Below are 26,822 nucleotides of genomic sequence, written 5' to 3'. Positions count from 1 at the left end.
GTGATTATTTCAATCTTGAGCTGTGCGCTTTGTAAATTATTAGCATAATTTATATGAATACAAAAACATTCTTTGATATTTTATATACATTAATGGTACTAATATCAATTTGTTATAGATAGAAATCTATGGCTATAAGTAGTATAGTTTCGGACAAAAACCAATATATGAGTTCAGTTTTTACAATTCAAACAAAGAAAGCAGATAAATATGTTTGTTCTCATGTATAGACATGCATGGATGAATTAACATATGAGCGAGTATATTGATTTTCACAAATAAAATAGCGGGACGCGAGGTTCCTCAATGAGGAACTTCATAATTTATACTATTTACCAAATATTATTGGGATGATTAAATGAAAATTGAGTGATTGGCTGTAAATATAGTACGCATGACGTATATTGTAAATTCGCACAAAGTTTTTGCCGAAAAATCTAATGAAACACATTCGGAGACGACCTGATGTATCTGTGTCGTAGTTGAGCTCTGCGGATGAAATAAATAAGTTGTCTTGTACCTTTCAGGTTGAATGTTGGCGGGGGGGGGGGGGGGGGGAGGAAGTGGCGGTCAGAATGCGACAGGATGGGCCACAGTGACCGATGGAAGTAAGGTGGTTTGCGTTGCGGGTGGACAGTATCGACGGGGACTAATGGTTCTCTGTTTGCCCGGCTTCTGTTACCGAGACGTCGCTTCCAAAGTAAACTAGACTCCGATAACACTAGACCCGGTCACCAGTTTCTACGACTGAAGAGTCCAGGTCTCATTCACGAAAAGGGGAAGCTACAGCAAACACATAAGTATGAGAAGAAACATGGCGCCCGCCTTGTTTAAAATGCTCCAGATCGATTGGAAACTGTTATTTGTTTCAGACTCGCAACGTCGTGAAGACTTGATCTTTGACCCTGAAGATGGAGAGAGCAGGCAGATTTTTATTAACATTTTAAGAAAAGTCTAAAAGTCAACACCTTCTGGAAACTCATTCTATCTCTGTGTTCAGGCAAGAACATAATGAATATACCTGCCCTTTGATACCTATTCGACAAAGTTAATTTTCACCGACGGACCAATTTTCATAATCAGTGATGAAAATGGGCCTTGTCTAAGATGATTCACAGAAAAGGTACATCCTTTACGATATTATTTGATGAAGGTCGCAGCAAACCACAGGAACGCAGTTACACATATCATTTTGTATGATTTGAGGTTTTCACAGCTGTGAGTATGAAGATTTCTGTCTTCTGGGTTGTTGCGCTGTGTAGTCTGGTAGACGTTTATCAACGTTTCAGAGGTCATACTGCCTCCGTCATCATAAACATCTACTAGACTACACAGTGCAACAACCCAGAAGACAGAAATGTACATATAATTTTGTGAAATTCCCACAATTTAAATAGCACACAATATAATTACAAAATAAACTATAAAAATGCAGCATACTAATACACCAGAGCCATTAATTTTCGTTGCAAAAATATATTCTTGAAGATTCTCAATAGCACTTCACGCTAGAATTACAAATTGATTCATATAAGGAAGGGTTTTCACTAGTCAGTTATGGCAAAACACCTTTGTGATTTCGATATTCCTACTCCACCCCCAGCCCCCATCCCTTGTGGTGATCGGTTTGTCGGGGGATGTGATTGTACTAGTCATGAGTTCGGTTTTCCCATGTATTTCTGCGCCGGACGTTCTGTGTAATTGCTGTTAATGCCATCACCTTCCGACTGGATCGCGTTACTACTGATTCCCCCGGCCATGTGCAACCTCGCCCTCCGTATCACAGCTTCTGCACTGTCGCCAGAATTCAATGGATATTATTGCACTGATCGCTGCACTAATTTGTCACGTTTGCGTTACAGCTGAATTTACAATCCAGATAATCATCTAAGATCCGTACAGATGTAAGATAAAAACTTATATTATTACTATTAATAATAATTATACTTGTAATTACGAAAACACCTATTCTTGGAACACAACATCATTCTTGAGGCATTTTCAGAAGACACGCCTTACCAAACCTGCAAAAAGGTTTGATCATGTCCTGTAAGATGGCGTTATAATGGCAGGTAAATTTGTACTATGCACGATGCCATGCAAACGTATAGAGGTGTGGTGGTATATCTCCATGTATTTTTAACCATGGTATGAGATTTAGATAATTCAGCTTCACGCCCCGGTCGGATTACCCACTAGAAAAGCACCTCAGTACCAACTGCACAAGAATTTTGGTGGGCCCCAGAGCCGGTCTGGACTTTGTGGCAAAGAGACAAATACCTCGTTACCGGGAGTCAAACAGACGTCGACCTGGTTGTAGTATAGGTACTGTTCAGACTCATCAGCTATATCGGTGTGACTGACGATGACGATAAAGAATAATATTAATAATTTACTAACATGTTTTTGATAGTAGACATGCTTGATTGAAAAGTCGATTAAGACATTCCTCAGTTTTATGGAGTCCGAACGTTCGTCAGCGTGTTAACAAAAGCAAATCATTGGATCCTATTGTGTCAGACTCGAACCCAGTAATCTCTCTTAAATTATGTGTGTATTTGCGTCTTCCATGCGTGCTACATGTTCCGCATATTTCATATTCCAAATATCTGAAATTGAACATGACAGTGGGGCAACGTTAAATTATGGGCCAATTTCATGATGGCTCATGCCGTTTTAAAAAAAATCATTATTAGACTCTGCATTAAAGCCCCATGCGCGGATGGTAAATCACATATAATGAAGGCCTATTTGGAAAATAAATGTACTTATTCAAAGTAGGCGTATACATTTCCATCTAAAATTATTCTTTTTCAGGACTTTTTCCATCGTCTGTTTTTTAAAATCACGACGTTTCGGAGGCTGGTCCAGTGACAGAGACTAGCTCTATCTAAGGGACCGAACAGAGTAGGTACCTCTCACCTGAAGACAGAGACAAAAACAGCCTCCGAAACGTCGTGGTTTTAAAGAAAAGACACTGGAAAAAGACCTGACAAAGAATAAATTAAAGTGTAAACTATCGTCGTCGAAAACCTTTAGAATTGAAGTATACATTACCCGCTTACGTTTCTGAATAAAATGCGGTTTACTTTCTAATTGTAAATTCTAATTATATTTTTGTTAGGTATCCTGACGTGGTTATTCCTCGAGTCATTTGCAGCCTTGTTCCCGATACATCACCCTTAGCTATACAAAATATCCTGACGCACAATTAACGTTCCTAACAGCATAGGTCTGATAGTTTTTATATGTCGGTCTATATTACTTCAAGACTAAAAGAAAAGTCCATCCAGTTTGATACCCTCGTCAGCAAAGCAAGAAAGGCAAGTGTCAATAGCAGACAGACGCCGAGTCTAAACGTGTAAAGATGGCGGTGGCAAAGAGTGTCCGCGTTAGGAGACAGATGATCGCAACTGTAAAAAAAGCAATCAACCAAAAGTGTCAGCAGATAATAATGTGTACCTGTCGGCTCGTGAGTCGCTTCCGGCCACATGTCTTCCACATAAAATTTTATTTGACCATAAGAGAAAAACTCTGGGTTGGAAAGATTTCGTCACAATGGACAAGCATTGTTGCGGGGGTATTTTAAATGAACGCTGTTCCTGTCCGGATATAAAGCTACGTTTTAGAGCGTAGCTCTTTCTTCTTGTCACTCAGAATAAAATTCTCAGTCAGTATAGTGACTAGCTACGGGCTGGAAGGCCGGGGTTCAATCCCCAACGGGGGCAGAGGATTTTTCCTCTAGCCTCTGCGTCCAGACCGGCTCTGGGGCCCACCCAGCCTCCTCTACAATGGGTACCGGGGTCCTTTCCCGGGGGTAAAGCCGGCCGGGTCGTTATGCTGACCACTCACCCCCATCTAGTGCTGAGGTCAAGAAAGAGAGGAGCTATACCTCCAATCACCCCAAGCGCCTTTACGGCACGTAGGAGGACAAACTTTACTTTACTTACACTTTAAGCATACTTATATAAACATAGTCATCATTAGCCATTGAAGCTGGCCCTATTTTAGCCCAACGTGGTCCTATAATAACTTAACCTGTCCTGCCCTGAACTACCTGTCTTACTCTATACTACAGTACACTACACTATGTAGCCCTATTCCATCGTATTTTGCCGTGTGCCATCTATCGTACTGGATTATATCTTATTCTATCTCACACAATAATATTCTACATTATCCTACCCTACTAAACTGGTAAATATTGTTCCGTATAATTGTTTTTATCTGCGGTTTACTCAATCGCGATGTAGTAGATAAAGACTTAAAAGGGTATAGTAACTGATGTTTAATGAACAATGTATTGTAAAGGAAATGGCCGTGGCCTGATTTAAGATACTACGCCAGCAGTTGCCTAAATGGACTGAGTAAAACCACAAAAGAAACTAAGAAAACCGATCTCCGGGCCGAGATTTCGAGCCAGAACCTCCCAAACGTAAAACAGGAATGCTAGTCATTCAACCGCGAAAGTTTAATGTGTATTACGGAATATATAAACGTATATAACCAGTCATACAAACACCCATGAGCATTCGAAATTAACAGACATCTCATATCACTAACCAAACACAAATTAAGTTAACCGGATCTCTATTCTTTAAAATCCTTACTTTACCCCCAAACGACAAAATGAAGTGAAAAATCTTTCTTCTTCAACTAATAGCACACTCTGCTAGACAAATTCCAATCTTTTGTGGAAACTAAAGGTTCATTACCGTCTTTACAACAGGTTGGCCACCCAGTGTTATACTACGCATTTCAATTTTAACGCTACGTCAATTACCTCCTTAAAGACAAGCAGTAATTATATGTACCACTTACTTTAAAAACCAGTAACGCTGCATTTTGTATTATGAACCTCGTGTGGTTCCCACTGTAAACAGCGATTATGACCTTAGGGACTTATCCTTAGAAAATGTAATAGAATAACTGAAGCATTTATGGCGACTGAATGCAACGAAATCTTCACAGACGATCAGTATGGAATAAATTTTCAGTGTCAGTCATTAATAATTCTAGTCATATGTATATGTTGTATCTACAACGTATGTCCATGCATTGTCAATAATTGATCACTAGTACAGTCTTTAAATTAAGCCAACAGTTATGATTAGTTACTAAAACCGATATTCAGTTAACTGGGCAGTTAGCACACAAAGCGAGAAAGTTCTGATTTCGGCACTGAAAACATTTCGATATCCTGCACACAAACGAAGTCAGAATTTGTTTCGGTGTAACTGTACTGCCGTTTAGACTTGTGTATCAGTAAGTCAACATGGACGCCCGAAGAGAGTTTTCTTTGCGTTGCTAAGTGTTAGGTGGGCAGGCAGTATCATCAATCAACAGGATGACGTGTTGAAGACTCATGTCCGGGACAGACCGCATGAGTTTGATCAATGAGCCTTAATGGCAGAGACACGAGAGGTGCTCCAGTGGCCAGTGTCTTCATTTTCTCTCTGTCTTGTCCCTGATCTCTCAGGATTTCAATTACAGAACATTCCGAAAGAATTCGCTAGAATGTTAAGTGCCCCCGCGTTTAAAACTAAGACGCGGTGTAAGTACTGTTTGCTCAGCTATTATCTCTAGAATTTTACAGTCTGAGGTTCAACAGTAGCATTTGCTTCAAGTTTTCTTGGTCATGCTATCTCTAAAACTGAGATATGGGATCAGCATTATGACCTCAGAGATTTCTTTTGTTCCGCCGAACTCTCAAATCTTGACAGATCAGGAACATCACTACCACTGTTTTATGAAACTCCGTAATATAGAATTTGAGACATAAGGGCCCTACATTACAATCTGATCCCTGTTTCATTCTGCCGAACCCTCTAGCATCCGAGACTTTCAAAATCAGCACAATGAGTTTTCTTGGTTTTCCAAAGCTCTCTGGAATGTACGCGGTTCTGATTACGTATCATGACCAGGTTCATATCGTAAATCCAATCTACAAGATTCCAGGCACTGCCACTCATTGACATGATTAAACATCTACCATAGTATATAACTCTTAAGATACACCACGAGCCTTTTATCTTCAACAAGCCACTTCGGCCAGACACCAGAACCTGATGGTCTTTTACCTCCACAGAGAAATTAGACAGCGTGAAGTGTTGGTATATTGAATTTTAACTCTACAGATATATGGCGAGGACGACAATGCATGATAAACAAAAGGTATCGCTATCCAGTAAGCGTCTGCTGCGGTTTAACGACACACAGCATCCCTTTCAAATATTAATGACCACATCAGAAAGAAAACTAAATGTCACGTTAACATAATGGCCACTTGAGAAAATTCAATGTAGGCCTGCTTTGCAAGCAATAGAGCCCACTTTTCGTCAGAGACTTGGATTTATCAAAGTAACACAACTGACTTACATAAAGATTAACTAAACGACTTACTAAGTAAATATAAAACTGAGTAATTGGCCAAATTATGATGTTTTATTGAATTTTCCTTTAATATACGACACTTTTCTAAATCAACCAGTTTTGTTGCATTGAGCAGTAGAAAAATTTTCGAATAACGAATTGAGAAGGCATTGTCTATTTTAATGTAAGAGGCTGGCACTGTCTTAATTTTCAAATAAAATTAAATAGTATCTATTCTGTGAAGGCCGTCAGATAAAGCTATCCATTAACACTAGCACGTGAAGACGGATCTAAAACTATGTATTTCTTTTATCCAAACAATGGACAATGTCAAAAAAAATTCATCGCCCTGATGACGGAGGCAGCAAGACCTCTGAAACGTTCGTGGACATCTCCCAGACTACACGGCGCAACAACCCAGAAGATAGCATTCTTCAAAATACTCCCATCACAATTTATACGGTTTTTTAATTTCGTTAAATAAACTAAGATCTGTAACCAGAATGTCTAGTTCATTTCGATAAACGCTACAATGCAAGTCTTTCATATCATTTGTAATGATACTGGTGGATATCCTGATATGTTTGCAGTGGCAAAACACCTTCCAGAAGCTGTTGAATCACTTAAGTTTGTGTTTAGCAATCGGCCTTATTGAGACACTAGTTCTATACAGACAATGTAAATTGCCTTGTACAGAAGGACAGAGGTAGCTAAGTTAATGGGGGTTTCGTCTGTAAGATCGCCCTCAAACACTTGACATTTCAACCCCCTACCTCATGAAAGGTCAGAGCAGTTCCTCTAGTAAAATATCCCTGAATACGAATTCTAGAGATGGGAAATGAAAGGGGAAGTTTTCTAACCTCTTCCTGTCTCCTTTAGATTTTGTTTCTTCTTCTTGGTTTCGATGTCCTTTTGTTCTTAGGGTTCATCACTGTACTCTGTCGTCCCTTCCCCACTGCACAACCTTTAGAGCATAAACTAGGTTATCTCAATTCCCAGTAGAGGAACTGTAATGGAGTATGCCACTTACCAGTGTATTTGAATGTGAGCTACACAGAATCTTACCAACCTCATTTAGTCTAAACTTGTTGCCAACAACGGAATCGGAAAGATATTTAATTTTCTCAACGACTAATAAATGAAACTCGATTTATAGGAAAGCGGATTTCTCTTAAATTTCTTCTAAATCATTTTATAGATAAAGATGGAGAATTTTCTTCCTACTTTTAAAATTGCAATATACAGTACATAACACACAGGGGAGTTATATATTCCATGCATCGTTCCTGAATTATCTGCGTCTCGGTGTTGTACATCTCGCAGGTGACGGAAAAGAAAAAAGAAAAAAACAAGTAATAGATTTCAATCTTGTAGTTGTTGACACTGACAATGAATAGTTCCTTCAAATTTTGTATCGTTTGCTTTGACTCTTTATATATGTAAGAAATGTTATTATACCGTTTTATTGTCATTCAGAAATGTACTTCCAGCTTAATGTTCCCATAATTTGGTCAATAGTGGGTGAATCACATGTCCCTAACTGTTCTAACCTACCATAGTTGACGGAAAACATAACGCGAAGTGAATTTTTATAAAGTTAATACGTGCAAAACATAAAGCCCACACTTTAATACAACACGTAAACATCCTGTTAACGAAGTCTGACCTGGAAGGTGACCGGTCTCGGAGTAAACGTTGTTTAGTTTCAATTTCAAAACTCAATGATTAAGTATGTGAATTCGGTGCGAGGTTGCAAAACACACGATAATTTAATGAAAATGACGTTAAAAGTTTCATGCGCATATGGATAGATGGCAGTAGCTACTCACCCCGTATCTTCTGCTCGTCCAGTAGTTGTCGCTCCAGGCTTTCTTTGACCTCTCTCTCCCGCAGAACATCCATCTTCAACTCCGCTGCAATGAGAAAAAAAAATCAATTTCAATGTCTGTAAGCAAATACACGGCATTATTCGACCGAAAATATCGAGGCAGTACTGAAGTAAATGCCGTAATATAGTATGTATGATTTGAGGTTTTCACAGGGGTGAGTATGAAGATTTTTGTCTTCTGGGTTGTTGCAACACAGCGCAACAACCCAGAAAACATAAATCTTCGTAATATATTAGTTATTACTTTCTTGAATCTATCTTCATAGAACACAGTTCGGCTGAGGATATCCAGTGTCATTAAAAAGGAAATAAGAGATGGGTTGAAAAAATTCCCTAATGATAAACATTATAATTCAAAATTCTCAGTTAACATTATTATGATTGTAAATTCAAATGGGGCGGAGAGGGGAGGGGAATGTAGCCAGAATAGAGGGGGATGAAAAATGTATACAAAATTTTATTTCATAAACCTCAAAGGAAAATGTCACGTGAAACACAGGAGTATTAACATGTATCTTAGAGAATTAGGATACAAGGGTGTAAACTGGGTTCAACTGGCTAAAGATACGACCCAGTGGCGACTCTTATGAAGAAGGTAATTCCATATCAGAATCTCACACCCTCATTCTTCAAAATCGAAGCCATTCCATATAACATACACCGAAAATTGTTTTACAAGTATTTGAGCTTCTTTAATAGTCCCTTACCTAAGAATTGTTGCTTACATTTCTTTCTTTTATAATCATGAGGCAATACGAATCAGTTCGTGAATGACTACATGCTGGACAGCCAGGGTTTGATACCCGATAGAGACAAGTAATGTTTCCTCCGCCCTCACACTGAAACCGGCTCGGAGGCTCTCCACTAACCCACATGTAATGCCGAGATATGGAACGTATGAAGTTTCACTCCACGCCTCTTATACGCCTCAACAGCGTGACGCATATGCATAAGGACAACTTCATGCTACTTTGATACCCTACTTTCGTCTGCAGCCTCGGTAGCTAAGTAGTGATGTTGGGACGAACCAAAAAGTCTTCTAAGTGGGATACAATGGTTTGCTCACTTGAATAGACTACCCTGTGGCTGTGTTAGTTTTTGGATTTGAAGAAATGATTTACTTTGTTTTCAGTTCTCTTGAGCAAGGTCTTAATTAGCATTTAAATCTAAAACATTTCGCTAGATAGCGCACAACAGCAAGTGAATCTGCCTGGGGTACTAAGAGACCCACTGTTGTTATGCAAATTTATAACAGGGACTTGGAGCGCAGAGAGGAATGGGTTACAACCAATACATGACACGGGCTGATTTTCCACAGGGGCCGCTGATAGCATTACGAAGTGACTTTATGTTTTAACCCTTCGAAGCCTAAAGCTCAAAAACAATATTTAAAAATTTAGTTCGTACCTAAAAATAACACAAACACACAATGCGTTTCCTTTACAACGATAAATTATTAACGATGTTAAATGTATTAATCTTTGTTTATTCTGAGAACCATACGAAAGCCGTACGCACACTGTCGGCAAAATTCAGAATTACTGATTGTTAAAGTGTGCATGGTCTATATTTACGAGCCAATTTTAATTGGTAAGTTCCTGCAGTTCATAAACCAAAAACAGTAAATCTGTTCCGTTACACGTGATATAGACGCTTAGTGGGAGAGGAGATATTGTTGGTATTAGATGGAGGTGAGTGGTCAGCGTCACGCTCCGACCGAGCTTTACCCCCTGAAATGGATCCCGGTATCTATTGGACAGGAGGCTGGGTGGGCACAAGAGCCCTCTGCCCGTGTTGGGCATCAAAACGCGGTCGTCCAGTACGTAGTCATTCACCATACTGATAAAGCTTACCCGGCTCCTTTAAACTAGTGGTTCTCAACTAAAATGCTGTCACGAACGAATTTATCGATATTGCGAAAACTTCGAATCTCGGAAACATTTGCTGTGTCCGAACCTGGCTAGAGAGTAAGCTTTATCCATGCTGTTCTTTCTACGCGTATTATTAGTGCAGGTGACCAAAGCGTTTCATAATTTTTTTCATTTCTATTATATTCAATAATTTGTATACAGATGTACATAAACGTTGTAATGCTCTACCCAAAATGTGAAGGAACTATATCCACAACTTCATATATAACACACAAGAGTTATATACACCGAGCAGACAGAAAATCACCAGCTGTGTTTACAACTGAAGAGGCTTGTAGAACGGCATTTGGTTTTGAAGCGTCTTGGATAAGAAGTGGATGCATTCCAACATACCATCTGTTAACAAGAAGAATTGCCACGAAACAATGCCAACTGGGCCACTTGGCCGCATTTAATGAGTGGCTCTCAAAAGGCTCGCATGAACCGAACACATCTCGTTCGCACGTCAGTCTTCTGGTAACCATGACGACATACTGCACGGGACATCAGCAGGCAGGAGGAGTACAAACTACTCCAGTTTGGAGTGCATTATGAAATTTTGAATTCCTTTATGGTATTCGCCTTCGTTTAATGCTGACATTAAACAACTATACATAGTAACTAACTGGACTGTCGACAAACCCAAACAAGAATATAGGCCGAAATACTGACTGATTGATTGTACTCTTTGGAGAACACTGATATTCTAAAGGTGTTCTTCATGCCACATGACGATCAATTCAGACAGTTCCATTTTAGATCATCGCTGCTTAATGCAATGTTCTGCAACCGGTCTTTTGCGACACACTGGTGGCACCACAAGATTTCAGGTGTGACGTGAATTTTTATATAAGAATTACATATTCGCAAGTTATAGTTAGTAAGGCAATATCTTATATTTCGTAATTAGAATTCGTAATACACACATATTTAGCATGTGTAATATTTTATTTTCAAAAACCTTAATTATTTAGCAAGGACGTATACATGTAGATATATATTTATGACTATGTTTAGGTTTGTATCCCCTTTGCCATGAGTCGACATTTTGTGGTGTTTCGTCATGTGTCTTTGGTTTATAAAGTCAGGCAAATCCTTTACCAGGTAAGCAACTATAAATGTTTAAGAAAGACTTTGTATAATCTAGTTTGTTATTTAGATATGTAGGGGAATCATATTATTTTATTTCCCTAAACAATAAAACACTACATCAATAGTTGAGCATACTTATAGCTATGTTTTACATACTCAGAAACATTGTTAATTATTTCAGAAACTTCATCTTGCAAGAGACAAAGTTTTCTCAAGTTTACATGAAATTTACAGAAATTTCAATGTATAATATTAGAAGCTCAGAGTACTACAGGAGCAATACAAGAGGCTAGTTAGCAAAAGCCTTCAGAATATCACATACAGCGACTTGTAGGGCACATTAAAACAGCCGCCCTCATTTTCCACCCCCTCAGTCTCTCTAGAAGCCACTCAGCGAGAAGTTTAATTCAATTACAGGGAACGAAGCACGGCCATAATAATACTTAATGTGATGTTATGTGTGTAATTATCCTTACATTATTGGAGTGTTTCTGTACAAGCAGCAATTGCTACTGAGACTCCCTTGGAATTGAGACATGAAATAATAAGGGCTGTGAAGAGGAAGGACAGGCCGTATCAATAGTAAGGACTCGATATTTAGATGGAAACACAAATGCAACTACGAGAAGACTACAATTAATATACAGATGTATCAAAGGATTTGTTAAGAGCGTCTTCATTGTATTAGATGTATATAATAATGAACGAGGGGGAAGGGTGACAATTCCAGTACGAGTCCTCAAAGCGTCTGAATTACTTGCATAAAGGGACTCAGAATTACCCCAACCGGATGTGTATAAATATCAAGTAGATAGGTGGTTGCCGAGGATGTGAAATTAACTTAATTTCTTCAGGTTCTCGTTTAATGACGGGATATTATAATGACTGTGTTTTAAATTCCTATTCTGTTTCTAAAGAGTTAGGAATTTGATTAGACATGTCGTTAATAGTTATATAGGAATCGTCGTAATATTAAGAAACGGCAAACCAAGATGTAGGGAATAATATTAAAATGTGAGTAATGCAAAATGAATATAAGATTTGCAACAGCTGGACTAACTTTCGTCCTGCGACAGAATTTAATATTCACGGTACTGAACCTTTGAGTCTTATTTTCAGAAAGTTACTCTTTTGGTCATAAATTCAGTCAATTCGTTAATTAGTTACTTACTTGTCATATTTTTGAAGAAAAACAAAGTATCTAAGGAAAATATTAAAATAAATCTTAGAATGAAAGTTTGGGTGATGTGAAACTGACGAAAGTCTTTAGAAGCGAGTCCAGTAGTGGTTTCATAGTCGGATTTCTCAATAGCCATTTCCAAAGAAGAAACTTAGGTTCATAAGATGACCATATTGTGTAAGTGTGTGTAATCCATTTCAACTTTTGTATAATTTAACTGATTTTCAAGAAGTTCAGTACCAAAATTATATCGGGGCAACATCAATTTCTACTTTTCTGTTTACTGCAACCAGAAATAACAACATGGCAAACGCGCAAACTTATGAAGTCAGAGCGACACTAGCGCCATACAGTACTAGGTTCTGGCTGCGTGAAATATAAATTTAGCATTTGGTATGATGGTAACTGCTGATGAATCACTGGCGTTAAATAAATGAAAAACAGTACTGAAATACATTATGAATATTGTTATAAATTCTATACGAAATAGAATACTCTTTATAAGGCAACAACTGCAATCATGGTGACGCAATTTGATTTTAGAAGTTGCACCCGGCAAACTAAATGCAAACAAAGAATGCACTAGAGCAGTATGTTCTTCACAAAATAATAATAATTTATAAAATATTTACGATTTGAAATAGAAAGAAGGTTTGAGTCTACTGTCATTTTATAATATGGTTATTTCTTCATTACCCAGCGTCATAACCCATGGACTAGACTGCACGCTATTCATGCATTACCTAAACATCACATCAATACTATAATATTTGTAAAAGTAGCAATGTATGCGAGTACTAACTATATTTACATCCAAAACTTAATATTTAGTAATCAAAACCATAATTTGTAGTAGGTGAACTTAATACTAACTGGGTATTCAAGAGTGATTAGGAAAAAAAAACACTTTCTGCATAAAATGGCATTTTTACGTAAAAATAGAAGCCATAGGCCTATATTATTCTCAAATCATGCTAAAACGTAGCAATATTTACACTTAGAAGCGAGATGTCACATGTTCATATTCCATCAATGTGGAAGCGTTGTGGTAAAACAATCCCGGTTTCTTATGTCACCCCACCACTTGGCATCCCTCAAACATGTAACATCACTCGGAAAAGGCGATGGAAGGAAAATATTTTTTCAGATATAGAAAAAAAATGACGATTTCTTTGCGTCGTATTCGCACCCCCTTCCCCCGCTTGCCTATGCATTTCACACTTGGGCTGTCAGAAGTCAGACGGGGAGAGATATGTGTACACACGAATACATAAAGCGGTACAAAGGAAATTGAGGATGAAAGAAAGAAAAAAGGTAAAAGAAATCTCTAAGTGAGTTAAGTAATTCAATCCGCCACCGGGAATCAAGAAGAAGCATCTCTGGGAAGCAAACGGATAAAAAAGTATGAAAGAGGCAAGATATGGGCTGGAAAATTCCAGGATTCCAAGAACGAAGAATGAAGTGTTGAGAATCGATGTACATAAATTCAATAAATTTACTGGTTTGTTTACTTGACTATAATGAAGCTTCTTTACGAAATAAAATGTGTGATGCGCCTTTTAACATAGATTTATTTTATGGCGATCGCCCAGAAATATTACTTCACGTTTCACTTCTCAATTAAAATGTACTGAAGAAACATCGAACCTTAACAACAGAATCGGCCTATTTGTTTGTTAAACGTCGTAACTAAGTTCACACCAAATGACTTTACGCCTTCCAGAAACGAGAGCGTATTTTCCTTGCCGGTAAAAGCCTTGTCCTGTCTTTACAAGCCTGTCCTAACTTCTTTACCGTTTTACCACACGACCAACAGCATTGTTTCCGTAGACAGCTTTCAGCCTTTTGGGAATGTCTTTCTCCGCTATTAGAAACTCAATTACAACTCTGTGCTTTAAGCACACATCACCGTTAGCTGTCATTTGGGTCACTAATTCCTTGAGAGATATCTTTCGCAATATTTTGTATCTCATGTTCAGAAGAGAAAATATAAAATCGATAGTTTTGTTGGGAGTTACTGACAACTTTTGTAGGATATTATTTTATGTGTTATCTTCAAACACAGGCGGTTTTCCCTTTAGTTCACGTGTAATAAACAGGCTTAATTTCATCATATAAATGTTATCAAATGCATAAAAACTGTATCTAACATAAGTTTCAGAAGGCGAACTCAAAATGCAGATAAAATTATTAGCCTTAATATGGACGCCGATCTGGTATTTTTCATCCCTTAAATAAAAACATATATAGCTATAGAATTGGACAGCACCTAAGCTATTTTTGGATTTAAAGAAATACTGTAACTGAAGATAGATCAATTATACCATCACCTTAAACACAATTGAAGGTTATCAAAATATGTAAGATTTGAGGTTTTCACAGATGTAAGTATGAAGATTTCTGTCTTCTGGGTTGTTGCGCTGTGTAGTCTGATCGATGTTAACCAACGTTTCAGAGGTCATACTGCCTCCGTCATCAGGGCGATGACGGAGGCAGTATGACCTCTGAAACGTTGGTAAACATCGACCAGACTACACAGCGCAACAACCCAGAAGACAGAAATCTTCTTATCAAAATATGTTTGAAAACATTAAAAAAATGTATACATGTGTTTCTCATACATGTGTGTGGCTATCAACGCTTGAGAAAAACATACCGTCTCTATCTTCAGGGTATAAGTCAGTCAAGCTGAGAATGTAAGCCGGTTATGAACACAAGCAGAGAGCTGGCTGTCTATAAACCAGTCGGTCGGTCAGTCAACAGTCTGAATGCGTGTAAAGAGTGGTCGATCAGCTTTCCGTCACTCGACCCAACTGTAGTAGGCGGACCTTGTCCTGTTACCTGAGGCGGAATGACACATCCGAACACCCCATTCATCCATCCACTCAGCAACCCGAGATGACGCTTTTCGTAAATCGCTCAACAATAATTATTCTGGCTCCTGACAGCATCAGACTCGTAACTAAATTTTGCATTCGTCCTATCTCTCTCTCACTCACATTTCTCAATCCTACCCCTTTCTCCTTCGTACGCACCCTGGAGGCTCGTGGGTTGTAACCCAATAAACAGATGACTACCATATCTCATGAGAACATCAGCAGATCATGTATATCGATACCTGAGTTAACAACCCCCTCACCATCTAAACAACTATTTTACTTCCAAAAGTGATTATTAACATCCAGCAGTTTCAAGTGAGGGGTTACGAAGCACAAATCTGGACAGATTAAACATCCGTGTGCAGATTTCTTTCTAATGTTTGGTTCTGCTTTCTTAGACACGTAAGCAAGATTAGGAGTTCTCAACCCAACATTCAAGTTATACTAGAAAATGAATATATAAAGAAACTCACGTAGGCTGTAGTCTCAATCAGAATTTTTTTAAGAAGATAAAAGCAGGTCAGCTAGACAAGAAATCGCCAGTAAAGTAAAGTAAAGTAAAGTTTGTCCCACTATACGCCATGTAGGCGTTTGGGGTGAGTGGAGGTATAGCTCCTCTCTTCCTTGACCCCGGCACTAGATGGGGGTGAGTGGTCAGCATCACGCCCCGGCCGGCTTTACCCCCGGGAAAGGACCCCGGTACCCATTGTATAGGAGGCTGGGTGGGCCCCAGAGCCGGCCTGGACGCAGAGGCTAGAGGAAAAATCCTCTGCACCCGTCGGGGATCGAACCCCGGTCGTCCAGCCCGTAGCTAGTCACTATACTGACTGAGCTATCCCGGCTCATCAAGAAAGAAATCGCCAGAAATTTCTAAAATACAGATATTCATCACCGTATTCACAAGATCATGGCACATTCCCTGTTGAAGGGGCTACAAGGCATTTTAATATTTTGTTATAAATTTAACAAATACCAAATTTACTTATATAACACTAATAATATGTAGTTTTGTAACCAACTGTTTGGGTGAGATTAAATAAACAGCATAAAATACTGAGGTACTCAACAGATAGTAAATAGCTCCATTTTATGCATTAAAAATTGGAACAGTTGATTAGTTTAGTAACACAAGTATGACCCGAAAATGACACATTTAATGTTGAAACGTCTCACTACGAATTCACAAAATCTAATTAGCGTTTAAAATCAAACTGCTATGTACACGATACTAATAAATAATAAGATGTTTCTTCTGAAAACAACATAATTGTTGAATTAATGTCGTTATATTTTGCTCACAGAAAAGCTACAGCACGTTTATTCCTAAAAGTCAGATTATTTTCCAAAACAACGGAACTATCACATCATAGACTTAATATCTAATCTCAGAGGCACTGAGTTTCTTTGCATCAAGCACAGTCTACAAAAGCAAGCAGTACACTTGAAATACGAGCACATTTCTAAAGCAAAATCCATTCCCCTTTCAATACCTATTAAGTTATAAACTTTTGAATCGAGTCATATTGATCAAATTCACTATAACCTCGAGAACCATAAATAATGATATATACAAAAACCTTAATTAATTTTTAATCAGTAATCTACTGAAACAGCACGAGGGAAATATGTAATAAAGGAATCAAATTTTGCACAGAAGAAAAATATCAGGACGACGGTAGCAACAGCTAATGGAAGAAGTCCTGTGTTTGTATGAGAAAGATTAAGATGCATAATACTCTGATTCATCCAAGATATAATGCGATCTCCATTCAATAAGCACAGAGTGTTATTCAAATGAACATCAGTCCCCTACTACTGGCTGCTTCTAATAAATACTCAAGCTTCTAATATGGCACACAACTTTTCTTTCAAAACCACGCTGTAGCTACTTCTTTTCTTTCTGAGTTTTTTAATCTGGACTGAGCTTGAGCCAGAGCTGCAAAGAACTGTCAGTTCCTGCTATGATTTATATCAAAATAATTACTTTTCGTTGAGGCGCCAAAATGTAGAGGAAAAAGGGTGGTTGGTGAAGTTACAGAGGGTGACACAAGCTTAGGGAAGTTGTGAAAAGGCGGGGGGGGGGGGGGTATAGTGGTTGTATATTCGACGGCGATAGGGGGGGACTGAAATGAGATTGATTCATCATGTGTACTTACAGGGCCTTTAAGACAGACCACTGGAACGACAATAGTAAAAATCGTACTTTTCTTATTTTATTCTGTTGTGATTTTGAAATATATTAGTTGCAACCTCCAAGGGCCAATGCATTTGAGTATGACAACTACAACAGGTCTTTAGACCTGACTAACTTGGTTAAGGACCTGCGTCTTTCAAGATCTCAGTACGCCTACGAAGCTCGGTTTGGTAATCCAGGGAGGACCTCATTTTAAGAACATTTTTAAATTCGGTTCCTACCTTCAAGAAAATACATCGTATCGCACAAAAATAGGCCCTGTTAATTCCCCCTCCAAAAAAGAGTCAGGTTATTACAAAAAACAAACAAAGTTCAAAACATTCTCACCAGACATTTTACTGCAGAAGGTAGGTCCTATACATACTTACCCGTGATTTAAAGAGTGAAATCAGCGCTGAACATATATTACACACGAGACCGTTTACAAAATCTCAATTTCGTCACGGTCAAATGATTCAATAATCATTTTTCAACAATATTTAATGTAATGCCATGTTTTCCCGCGCATGTCTAACCTCATTTTTCACCTCCAAAAATATATAAAAGATTTCTGTAAAATTTAGTCTTATTTTGGCGACTTTCATATTTCTCTGGTGTTTAAATTTCATTTGAAATTAAATCCTGTTCTAGCATATTTATTAAAAGAGTTTTGTCTTAAACGTATGGAACGTTCTACCGAAATTTGGAGTAAAATCGACCTATACATGCTATTAAGATCTGAAAATGTTATATGAAACATTTTTAGATGTTAATAGTTAACGCAAAACAAAACAAAATATTTGAATCTATGCGTTAGCATCTGTAGTAAACCAGACTTAATATCAATAAAAATTTGTTAGAATTGATAACGTTATAAATAACGTATTTTGTAGGAATCTCCACTCTTCTTTTGTACACCATACGAATACACAAGAAGCAATTCCATTAAGTTCCCAACCATAATCAACGTACCAAGAGAATACTTTTTCTTCCATCTTTCTAGATGAGGTCTATAAACTTGTGAGGTCCTCAGACGACAATTTCATGTCTCCAATAGGAATTAACTAAAATACTACACAGTATGGAATTGAAAATATGGGGAGGGGATAATCACCTAGATGGGGATAGAATTTAAGACAGAACTACCCTTATTACTCTCGTGAGAGATGAAATTATAATAAAAATGTAAACAATAACTCTATTTTTACAATTATCACGTTTTTTCCCCTGAAACATATATTTTAAAAATTTAAAGGACTCAGCTCCACTCTGTTATTTGATGAAATTGTTCCTTAACCACCCCTCCCCGTCTCCGCCATGCCTCAACGCCGTCACTCGGAGCTCATAGTTTTAATTTTTCCCCTCTGGTTCTTACCGAAGACATAGAATTTCCTTCCCCTTGTTTCAAACTTAATCCAAAGTGCGTCCATCCCTTCTTGTTATTTCACGATTGTCAACTGTCGGAATGTAAATGTCTTAAGTCGCATATTTGTTTCAGTGCTTGAATACAGATAAGCCTATGTACGTAAGAAAATAATTACTACGTAGTTAACCAACTAAACAAATACTTTTAATTAACAAAGCAGATAACAGTACTGGGTTAATTAACTAGGTAATTTATTATTTAAATGACTAGATATATAACTGGAAAAGTGGCTAACGAAACAGATATCTAGCTAAAGAAAAGGAAACATAACTTGGTAAATATATAAATAAGAAATCATAGCGGTGAAGATGTTCAGGGCTGAAGGTGGAAGCAGAATGTTCCTATAAAATGTATCTCGTACTTGCAAGTCCACGCAACTTTACAACCCAGAAAACCGACACTGATACATGATTTGCAAGCTAAAGGAATAGCTTAGTTTGCAGCTAACTAATTACCAGACTTTCTTGTAATATAATCCAAAATGTGTATACCACAATTAGGCACTATTGAAAGCTCACAATACAATTCTAAAATATAATTTTAATATTATTCTTCAACTTACTTCTTAATGTTCATTTTAAAGCTTTTCTAAAGAATTCCCCATGAAAATTCTGCATAATTACTTGTTTCACTTTTGCAACATATACAAGCCCAGCCAACAGTCAGTTTCTTGCTTTAAACATACTATTTACATAAGTCTGCGTCAATCACAAAGTACTGAGTTAAGAAATATCCTGCATTTTCTCAACAAATAAAGATAAAAATAAATAATGTTAAAGACAGGCAGACGAAATATTTTGTTAGATTGAGAGCTTAGACATCGATCACATAGATAGATCGATGGAACGGGAATGTAGCTCGTTTTACGAAAGATATATGTCTCACTAACATTTCAAGTCTCCGGTAGTGAAAGTACACTTATATTATTCTGGAAAATATAAGCAAATAACAATCAATTATAATATCACTACGAAAGTTACACATATAATAAAACGATAAGTTTGAATTTAAAGCATTAAATTAAAATCAAAATAACTTCATGCATCGACAGTATATGTATAAATATATTGAATATGTAAAGTAAAGTAAAAGTAAAGTTTGTCCCACTATACGCCATGTAGGCGCTTGGGGTGAGAGGAGGTATAGCTCCTCTCTTCCTTGACCTCGGCACTAGATGGGGGTGAGTGGTCAGCATCACGCCCCGGCCGGCTTTACCCCCGGGAAAGGACCCCGGTACCCATTGTAGAGGAGGCTGGGTGGGCCCCAGAGCCGGTCTGGACGCAGAGGCTAGAGGAAAAATCCTCTGCCCCCGTCGGGGATCGAACCCCGGCCGTCCAGCCCGTAGCTAGTCACTATACTGACTGAGCTATCCCGGCTCATATATTGAATATGTACCATAATTAAATCAGGAACAAGTTATTTATATATTTATTCATAATTGGTTTATTCAACGACACTTCCAAGTTTTTGCATAACAGCGTCGAATAGAAGAAATGATGAATGACAAATTAGAAAGGATGACGAAAGGCTGTGGCCTAATATTATCTCGGCAACTTCCAGGCAGTGAGGAGATCCAAGAAAACAATATCTAAATACCCTGTTTCTAACCAGATGTCAAACCCCCTGATTCAAGTGACAGATTCACACGTTATTTAACGATTTCGTAACATTTACAATGGAATGAAATAAAGAGACAGAGCGTGTGTAAAGGATCGATCGAAAAGCCTAGGAGACGAAGGATCTATTTTAAATCACGAACCCCAGTCATCTGTCTGGAAGGACAAAATAAAACACAAACGCATCGATGGCGATAACAGGTGCTTGGATTCCAACTGGATACTCCAGAATACGAAGCAAAGTCGAGTGGAAAATGAGGCGTGATCGATTAATACTGTGACTGCTGACGAGGAAAGACGCGGTTGGTGGAAGCGATTGTGGCTTCATCTTTCAGAATCGCCCTACCACGTCTCAATCTACGCCACATAACTGCAGTATTTGATGCGTAGTAGTAAAATAACAGAATATGCGACCCACTGTCTCCGATATAAATTCGTGTTAGAAGACATATTTGATGAGACATTTCAAAGTGACTTTACAATTATTTTAGTAATCTTGCTGGTTAGTTGATTATAAATATTATTATCCGTCACTTATGTTTTGTAGATGATCTAATTATTCTAACTCAGTAGTGAGTATATTATGTCTAATGAAAGAACTCAATTCAATAACCGACAACTGTCATCTGATTAATAACACGATCCTTTATCAAATATACTTTCCAAAGCATGGATATTATATAAACTACAGTTAACAGAAAGAAGTAGAAACTAGGACATGAACGGAAAGTAAATTTCGAAGTTCCTATAATGTTTTTCACAAGAATTGGTGGCTGGGTCGAATTCTACTCCTTGTGAGTTGCCAGCCAGCTCAAAGAAAATCACCAGATTTCCTTTGCAGCGCGGATTTGTATAACCACGCTCAGAAAATATATATATACAGAACGAGCTACTCTCCATCACTGAAACCCCTTGTCTCCCTTATTTTACCTGATGACGGAGACAAATCCAGTCCCCGAAACATCGTGTTATGGAAAACAACATACGATGGATAATGTCCAAAATTTTAGCAAAAACTATTATAATACACCATCGTCAAAACCGTTTAGAACGATCTTAAACAAAGAATGTCTTTCCTAAGGTCCACTAGCCTGCGGCCGCCTTAACATAGCACATCCGAGTAGATGTAGCCCACCACACAAATATATTGAAACATTATCTGGAGAAGTAATAATTATATTCCTAACCACAAAAACGTCCTCTAAACTTAAAATATTAAGTTCTTCGGCATTTAAGTTACAAATTCTTGATTCTGTCCGGACAGAAACTACCCTGAGTTTCTCCGTGACTTTCTTCAGTAACTCGAGGACTCGAAAGTGACTATGAAAACTCTCTTCCACGACCCTTTCATTTACTAATTATCCTATCACTCGATGCTGTACAATATGAGCTATAAACAACATCGTTAAACAGACCATAAATAAAAGCCTAATTTTTATAATGACAGTACCAACATTCCGTGTTTAGCGTACCCAAGAAAGTTTAAATTCTCTGGCCATAGGTCGCTTCTTGCCCCAACAAAACCAACGCGCTTTGTGGACTATTTCCTCATATTTCTGAAGCCATAACAGTAAAGGGCAAAATGACTGTGGTCGGGACAGGGGGAAGGGAAATTGGGGTGGACTGAGGGGGATAATAAAGGCAGTTATGAAATTTTAGCTGAGGCCAAGAAGTTTCAGTCCACGAACGTAAGTGTTCATTGCGCCAGACTTACAACTCAAAATAATTCTTAGGAACAAATTAGAGACGTTTATATGACATTACCTGTACTAAAACATTTTTAATAACCTTGTAACTTTCGACACTGATTCTGCAGCACGACATTTAATGAACGCAGTGAGTGGACGAATTATTGTGAGAGTGACTAGGAGTGGGCGGATAAGTAATCTTCAGAGTGAATCACTTGTTGAGTGAGTGGTCGGCTGGCGGTTCGTGTGTTAGTCAATGAGTGGGAAAGTAATGAGAGAGACCGAAAGAGTGGATGACTGGGTGTGAGAGCGAATAAGAGTGGGAATCAGTGAACTGATGGAGGAGGCAATCGAATGTGTATACATAGCTATTTTATTTAAGCTACACAAGAGTATATAAAACGGAAAACGTCTTATGGTAAAACCGTATCGATTAACTATATGCCTTAGAATTCCTACAGCCTTCATCAAACTTTATTAAATTTATGATGAACGGGCCTGACGAAATTTAATGCAAAATTATAAATTTGAGGCATATGATAGACGCTCATTTTAAGAAAATTAATGTATATTCGTCTAGGTGCATATATAATAAATCAGAAAATTTCTGAGAATGAATTTTTAAATCTAACTGTGAGATATTTGTTACTACTATGCAAATATTTTATGTATAACAATAAGCTGATAAATTTTACTTTGAATATATTATAATCAAATACATAAACAATTACCCACATATTCTTCTTTCGAGAACACAAAGTATGTACTAATAATTCATGTCACTTTTTTATTCTGGGTACTGATCTTAATTGCACAGCCAATCAGAATCTAAGATAATGTTAAGTGGGAGGATGTTTAAAATATATCCCCTAAAAATTAGGTGCCAGGGTGTAGTGGGTTTATATGGGTCAAGATACGGCCCAGTGGCAATCTATTGTAAATTCTGTAATAAACCTTGGCATAGCGCGGAATTTCTTAATTTAGTAACAACAAACTTTTAAACATTTGCGCTATAAAAGTTAAGATAATTCCATTATAGAAACGCTTAAAAGATTAAGAGAAACCTTAAAACCGTTTACACAAATAAATTAATTGAAAAAACACGTCACGTTATAAATTCACTACATGAAATTCTCGTGTGAAAGTGTACTGTAAAACGGACGGCTCTAGGAGTACATTATAATACCAAAATTATTCTAATATTAGAAAGTTAGACATGAATGATATTAGCATCATTCAACGCCTTCCTGTCGCCATAGCAACTGATAAGACACAACATAAAAATATCAATCAGTCTAAATTAATATTTTCCATATCTGTCCCCTCTAGCATGACACATACCCGCACTTTTGGTCATAAATCTGTATCAAGTTCCACTCCGTATCTCGAATTCGTGACAACGTACTAACAGCAATTAACCCGTCCAAAGTCATTTGCCTGGTATATACATCCTGAAACTAGTTATACTAAAAACATAAATGTGAAAGTTCCACATTTCATTTCATCCATGAAGTTCGTCTGCATTTTCCAGTACGAAACCAAAGGAAAAAATATCTCTATTATTCATGCGTTCTGATTCAAGCTAACCGCAAAATTCTGCCTTCAGACCTCCTAGGAGAGTGTTTTACTTGAATCGGACATTGCATTTCTCCTTCCCCAAGACATCACCAGCTTCCCTTGCTAGCATAATCATATAAGCTCATGCTGTCTTATTCTTGCCCGTTATATTTGCATATTTTGTAATAAGTACAAGAACACTAACGCTGGAATGGAACAGCAGACCCCTACCGCCACCAAGGGGATTGTTTTTATTTTCTAACGTAGAAGATGTGGAATGAAAAGAAAATGAATGCGGCTTGTAGAAGTGAAGACAGCAATAATAAGGCTAGTAATATGTGGTTTGAAAGCCACGGACAACACCCCAATGTATATGTTTAAAGGCTGTAAAACAACAAGAACATCAAGAGAGATGGTATAAGATTTCTAGAGGTGTATGTATGTCTTTATTTATGCATTACAATTTCCCTCAAGACGCCTTCCTCACGCTATATAACCTGGGATCCAGTAAAGAAAATCTGAACATACAGTAAAGTTTGGGTAATATTGAAGGGGGAGGCAGAACAGGGGTGCAGATGGGAAGTTCCCGTTATTTAATCCTGTACAGTCAAATACAAAACACCTTATCGTATACAATAAAGCTTAGACATTACTTAGGAGAACTTCTTTTTGGCATGAAAAATAACATTGCAGTTCGAAAACATGACAGATAGAGAACAAGCGAAAGACGTATTAAAATATACCTTAAAGAAGTATAGATAGTTAAGGTGAAGAAAATTAAACAGACTCTCGTTAGGGTAAGGGAGATCAGAGACTAATCCGTGACTTCTTCAAAATTAAAAATTAATTTTTCTATTCACTGTTATAAATAATTTTTTCATTCAATTATGTTCTGTCGTTTTCAAACCACGGTATTCTTTATGGATGCCAGACATCGCATTTGTTACAAGTGCCATATTCTAACTACATGAATACAAAACCAAACACGCTGCTAGTGGCACTCTTCCGCTACAGTCGCTGGACTGGGACTGGCTCCACGGCTAACAACCGCCAAACTGCTTCACCGCAGCGAACCGTTCTGCACTCACCAGCACCACAAGTAACAACGTATTACGTACACTGCGCTGCCAACAACCAAAGAGATGAGGACAGTCATGCGAAAGCACGAGACGACGTCCCTTGCGAGGAAAAACATTACTACGTGCGAAAAGAGCAGCTGAAATTGGTAAACGGTGCCTTACAAAGTATAACTTAAAATATGCTTTAGCTAAAGGGATTTCTGTCTTTGCTGAAGTCCTTGACGTGTTCAGAAAAAGGCGGGTTTTTTCTGGTGGTACGATTATCCCATCACGCATTGTGATCGTAGACCGTGCAAACTATGTGACACGGGTTAGATTTCTGCTTCGAACGTTAATGTATATCGGCGTTTTTCTGTGTTGTGATATTATGATTAGGGAGAGACCCTGCAATGGGCAGATCAGCCTCTGAAGAAATTATTCCTAGTGTCTAAAGAGTTCAAAGTTACAGAAGTATTCTAGACAGAAAATGGACAAGAGGTCGAAGGGCCAAAATTTGAGACAGCCGAGGAAGGAGAATTGTAGTTTCACATGTGCAAAATAAATATTTTTGACGTAAATACGTCTATAAGGAAGGATCATTCTACAAAAAAGTGTAACGAAAAAGGGAAACGAAAAAGTTACAGGAAAATCTGTAAGATCCGATAACAATGGTTACCTAGGGAACGTCGTCTTTAATCGATATTGTTGTTACCTACGAAACGTCATCTGTTTACTCGGCATTATTGTTACCTAGGAAACGTTACTTTACATTACATTACATTTCATTATATTACATTACATTACATTCCACGGTGGTCTAGCGGTCAGAACACTAGCCTTATAAGCCTGGGGTCCCGGGTTCAATTCCCGGTGGTGCTCAAATTTATAACTTGTGTTGGGCAAGGCCGTGGTCTAGGAATCACGGAGTTTTCCTCCGGGGGCTTCCCCGGTTTCTCCGTGGCATCCCAACAATTACTCCACTCACACACAGAAGAAGGCAATGGCAAACCACTTCTGATCATCTCTGCCAAGAATGTATATATGTGTGAGCAGGTCCCTGACAACCTGAAGAGGTTGGAAGGATCCTGTTCATGATATATGGACCTGTCGTCAGACAGAACACTACAAATAATAAAACATTACATTACAATACATTACTTTACATTACATTCATCTACCACAGACCCATTTAAGCGTAACTAATTCAAGTTGATTAAGCAATGTCTTAATCAAATTTATCTCAATTGTAAAGCGGATATAAAGGAAATATTTAGAATAAAGCCAATATATAAACTTCCTTTCCGTATAGACGTATTTACGTCAAAATCTCCGAAACCGTGGTTCCACTATCACTTTTTTCTATAAAACACATGTATGACAGCCACATTATCTCAGCTAGAAATAATACCATATTTATCATGTAAACGTAAATAATTTAAACCACGAGGCTACATGTCAAGCAAAACAACTAATTATCATGGGATATTAAAAACATTTTATGTCTTAGATATCCGCTAGGGCTACAGAAGGTTCTTGCGTGAAGTGCAGAGGCTACTCAGCGGTAGCCACCGCGTGTTGCCGCTTTAGATGTATGATAGCAAGTGAAGTTATGAATGAGTAGCCCCGGGCTTCTACACTTCTGTACTTGTAAGAAAGGTCAGTCTCTCTTAGCGTTGCAGATATTGTTTAATTAAATTATGCTAATGAGACGCTTGTAACATGTTCGTGACGTGTGGAACAAAGAAGTCTCCCTTAATGACTATTCCTAAGGGCAGTACTGCACAGACGGTTCCACTATCTCCGCATGTTGGAAATAAGTAAATATGTTAGCACGATATGCTTCTGTTTTGTTTGTAAACCTGACAGACAGTGAATCACTACAAAGCCGTAATCATCACGATCATCGATATTTTCAAGCAGCATACAGGACTTGGATGATTTTCCATTATCAACAATGGAAGCAGAAACGTAAGGTCCAACAAG

The 26,822-nt window shown here is 37.9% G+C and overlaps 1 protein-coding gene across 5 annotated transcripts in view; it reads right to left on the bottom strand.

Moving 5' to 3' along the window:
• dac (dachshund family transcription factor) overlaps positions 1–26,822 on the bottom strand; it is a 457,012-nt gene that overhangs the window by 100,856 nt on the left and 329,334 nt on the right. For all 5 annotated transcript variants that reach the window (XM_087351712.1, XM_087351710.1, XM_087351711.1 and 2 more), the window contains one exon: positions 8,202–8,285. In XM_087351712.1, the coding sequence (XP_087207838.1) occupies positions 8,202–8,285 (84 nt within the window). The remainder of the gene's footprint in view (positions 1–8,201; positions 8,286–26,822) is intronic.

Source organism: Zootermopsis nevadensis, unplaced genomic scaffold, assembly GCF_977971745.1.
Source record: "Zootermopsis nevadensis isolate Lab colony 2312 unplaced genomic scaffold, Znev_1.0 Znev_ptg000020l, whole genome shotgun sequence".
Lineage (NCBI taxonomy): Eukaryota > Metazoa > Arthropoda > Insecta > Blattodea > Termopsidae > Zootermopsis > Zootermopsis nevadensis.
Note: the sequence above shows the minus strand (reverse complement) of the source record. Positions and strands in the feature narration are given on the sequence as shown.